The sequence below is a fragment of the Phytophthora infestans genome, genomic scaffold (assembly GCF_000142945.1).
Source record: "Phytophthora infestans T30-4 supercont1.60 genomic scaffold, whole genome shotgun sequence".
Lineage (NCBI taxonomy): Eukaryota > Oomycota > Peronosporomycetes > Peronosporales > Peronosporaceae > Phytophthora > Phytophthora infestans.
Window position 1 is genome coordinate 50,413 of NW_003303699.1, and position 4,528 is coordinate 54,940.

Sequence of the window (4,528 nt, forward strand, 5' to 3'; positions counted from 1 at the left end):
GGCTGCACCGGCTTCCTGATACTCAGTCTTTCGTGACCGCTTCTGCCTCCCATAGCTGGTACTCTAGCCGAAGGGTGCTTTTCCGTGGTTTGGAGCCTCCACGCAGTCGTGTTGTTCCAGCACCCGTGTATCGGGCTCGTTTGGTGAGGCCCCATCGACCGCGTTATAACGCCATCGTGTAATTGCGATATGGTTTTGCTGTCTATGGTATTGTGCTCGCGGATTGCATCTGCATTGCCCATGTTATCGTGCTCTACAACGGCATCGTCCTCCACAATCGTGGTCACCACGAGCCCCCTTCCATTTCGTGGCTGGTCTGCCGTCCGTGCAATCGAATTCTAATGCGCTATTGTTCTCCGTGGCACGGTAAGCTCAGGTTCTACACTGATATAGTGCTCCGTGGCTAGGTGATTTCGCGTCTACAGCTCCAGTGGCCGCATTTCTATCATGGCTTAGTGTCTTGGCCACCGTCCAAGTCATCGTTTTATGTTGTGGTGTCAGCGCTGGTCTGCCGTCCGTTCTATTATGAGCTACCGTAGTATCGTGCTCCCTGGCTCGGTAAGATCCGGTTCTACCCTGGTATCGTGCTCAAATGCTCGGTGATTTCCCGTTTATGGTCTCCCGCGGCTTTATGCCTGGTCCGTCGACCGTGCTCCGTGCTCTACCGTGATGCTATGGGAGAATTGCTGTTAGTGCACTCTTACCGCTCCGTGCTCTTTCGTAGCCCGTGCTTTTCAGCATGCTGGGGTGTCTATGGATTTAGTTCCCTTCTGTCGCCCGTACGCTCCCGTCATATTCTTGTCGTTCTGTCCTGTTCATGGCTGCGTGCACTTCCATATTACACGCTACGTAAAACACTTCGTGGTTTGCATCGGCTAAGGCTTCGATCTTTCGTGCTTCGTGTTGCTCTTCTATCCCATCGTCTACATAGGGTGGGTCGATGTTCCTTCGGGCTTCGTGCTCTTGCTTAGTCACGTGCCTCCGTAAACACAATAGCTGTTCCCATTTTGTTTGATGTACGCTACATATATTGTTGGAAAGTTTGCAGAATATCTGAAGGTCGCACACTACGCGCGCAAATACAATGGAAGGTGACACTTTTTCCCGGAGGCAGTGTGTGGTGAGCCACAATAGTCATATTTTAAGTTTTTCACATTATTACTAATAGTAATAAAATTGTGATTTATTATCGAACGCTGATATAATAACTATGTGTACTACTACTACAAATAGCTGCAAGGAAAAATATGAAATGTATTGATAATAGTACTACTCAAAACATATTGTAAGTTTGATTTTTAGAAAAGTACTATGAAGCCTAGAATATCATTCTATATCCAATAGCCACTAAAGTTTCGATTGATGCCTAAATATAAGTCACCAGGACCTACAAAAATTTTCAACAGCTCTTCCGACGATATTGTATGTGTGTGCGTATTGGCGCCTTCTACCAATGCAAACTAACGCGCACACAAACAGCGCCCTTTGCGTCGAGAGGCGCTCCGCGGCTGAATATGAGAGCAAAATGAAATTTGAACGGTGCATATAAGTACGATGTGTAGACCACATATAATATATACACCACATATTGCGATTTTAGCCAATCGAGGCCGCCTTCGCTGCGCTCGGCAGCCAGTAGAACGCCCGCATTTGCGTTACATGAATTAACCCTAGCCGCGGACGGACTGACAGACACCAGACTCCACTAGGGGGGTAAGATAATAAATGAACTCACCGCTGCTGGATGTATGCAACAACACAAAGATAGGCTAATCAATAAACAGTACATATCTTATGTTTATTTATACAGCATAGTTGCATATGATCGTCTCAATGTACTACATAAACCCTCCTTTATGCTGGAAAATCCGTACTATACACACTGGCCAAGTCGTTCTTACCACCCCGAACCCGCGCCAAGATATCCGGACGTAATTGAATACCCATACAAATTCCTTTTATATCTGTATATGGGACGAGGTCAAAATATACCCTAATATTTTGAGGCCGGGAATTAAGGGGTTAAATGTCATTTAATGGGGACAACTATCATTCGATGGTAGTGAGCACAAGCTAAAAATAATATTTAGTAAAAATGCGTAACCTACCGGGCATTATTTCTGAGTCCCATTTCGCTTCTAAAGCTGTACACCGACGCTTACGGTGCCGGCACCACTGCTTGTGTCGATAGTAAACTCCGCACACAACGGGTTGGTGATATTGTCCGCGTACACATCGCACCACGTGTCCGGTTTCACAGCCACGACATACTTGCTGTCCTCCACGATGCGCTTCAGACCAGTGCCAATCTCCGGCTTGTACACCCCCCAGTCCTCCTCCGACAGTGAGAACGACACGTCCATGGACTCTCCAGCCTGCAGCTCGATCTTCTTAAACTTCTTGAGCATCTTCATCTCCGGCACCGAGATCTTGCGGAACGGCTGGATCAGGAACAACATCACCGTCTCCTTACCGGTTCGAGCACCAGTATTCGTGACAGTAACCGTGGCGGTGAGCGTATCCTCAGCATTGGCGACGGTGGTTTTGTCGAGCGTGACGGAGGAGTAATTAAACTTCGTGTAGCTGAGGCCAGCACCAAAGTGCCACTGCATCCAGCAGTTGTCCCACATACAACGCGTTGTGACGCGGTGGTTGTAGGGGATGGCGGTGTTGGCCGGGTCCTTCGGGTAAGTGATCGGCAGTTTGCCACTGGGGTTCACGTCTCCGTAGAGAATTTCAGCCATGGCTTGACCCCCAAGTTCACAGGGCAGCATGCCATCGATGATGGCCGCAGCGTTATCCGGAATTGAGCCAAGCAGACGCGGACGACCCTCAAATAGGACAACGACGACCTTTGTCCCCGTTGCAGCGAGTGCCTCAATGTACTTTTGTTGACCCTCAGGCAGAGTCGGATCGAAAATGTCACCAGCCTTTTCCGTGTAGTTGGGCTCCCCAATAACTGCGACGGTGTACTCATGTTGGCTGGCGAGCTCCACGGCCTTGGCAAGGTCGGCATTAGAAATCGACCCGTTCACCTGAAGCCCGTTGAAATACGTGAAAGAGTCGTTACCCACCAGGTTCTCCAAGCCCTTGCGGACGGTAATACCGTTGTTGAACATGTCGTTACCGGAGTAACCTTGCCAGATGAACGTCCAGCCACCGCACTGCAGTCCAACATTATCAGCTGAGTGGCCAGTGAGGAATACGGACGCATTTTTCGGCAGCGGCAACACATCATCTTCATTTTTCAGGAGTACGATGGACTCACGCGCCATCTCCAATGCAGTCTCCTTGTCCTTCTCATTTGCCACCATCGACACATACTCTTTGCCAGGCACCGGGTTGTCGTACAGACCGAGCTGGAGCTTCAGCTTAATGATTCGCTTGGCCGACTCACGCAGGCGAGTCTCCTGGTCAGGGTTCTCTTTCAGCATGTTCAGACCGTACTTGATGAAATCTGTGTCTGTAGCCACCATGCTCATGTCGATAGATGTTTGTTTCAAAGACGTCCCGACAGCTTCTTCACGAGTAGCCGACACGCGGTGGAAGTCGTGTAGATTGTAGATCTCGTTCCAGTCCGAGAGTAGAACGCCGTTAAACCCCAGATCCGATCGAAGGAGGTCGTTCAGGATCCTCGAACTGGCGACGACGGGGTCGCCGTTGAGGGAAATGTAGTTCTCCATCGTTGTCAGCGCGCCGGCCTCAAAAGCAGCCTTGAACGGTGGTAGGAAGTAGTTCAGCAGGTCAAAGTCCGGCATGTTCACATTGTCTCGGTCGTGCCCCGTGGGCGTCTTGGAGTACCCGACGAAGTGCTTGATGCACGCAGCCGTCTGGTTGTAGCTCTGAAGACCACGGACGAGAGCAGCGCCCATGACGGAAACCAAGTACGGGTCTTCGCCAAACGTCTCGTACGTGCGCGACCACAGCGTGTTTTGCGAGATATCCAGGATGGGGCCAAACACCCAGCTGATCCCAGCAGCCTCAGTGTCACGAGCAGTGATGCGAGCCACCTCGTAGACCAGGTCGGGGTTGAAACTAGCACCGCTGTTGATCTGCTGGGGCATCAGCACAGGCCCGTCCACGTAGTTGGCGCCGTGTACGGAGTCAATACCGTAAATGATGGGATGGCCTCCATTCTCCTCCATGGAGATGGTCTGGATACGCTGGATCAGCGAGCGGAACTCGGAGGCGTTGTAGCCGTAGCTGCCGTTCACGGGCCCGTCCCAGTACGTGTTGAGATACGAACCAACGTGCTGTTTAGCAAACAAACGCACCGCGGTCTCATTCAAAGTTCGTGTGGTACCGTTCATGACTGTAGCGAGGGTCAGCTGGGTCATCTGTCCCAGCAATTGCTCCGGGGAGAAGCCGTCTACGATAGCTTGAGCTTGGGCATCGAAGGCGTCGGCTGCAGAAACAGCGGACGTCAGCACTGCCACCGAACAAACGGTGGTCAACCAGGACTGAAGCATTTTCGCGACTCCAGTAAAGAGCGTCGTCGAGACACTGCAACTGAGCAGTGGGGAATTTG

General features: G+C 51.0%; 1 protein-coding gene across 1 annotated transcript; it reads right to left on the bottom strand.

Moving 5' to 3' along the window:
- Window positions 1-2,138: 2,138 nt before the first annotated feature.
- Window positions 2,139-4,310, bottom strand: PITG_17546 (glycoside hydrolase, putative; the record flags this gene model as incomplete). Its single annotated transcript, XM_002896386.1, has 3 exons — window positions 2,139-2,309; window positions 2,358-2,465; window positions 2,538-4,310. 3 exons carry the CDS (start codon window positions 4,308-4,310, stop codon window positions 2,139-2,141), a joined length of 2,052 nt encoding a protein of 683 aa, XP_002896432.1.
- Between the last annotated feature and the right edge of the window lie 218 nt (window positions 4,311-4,528).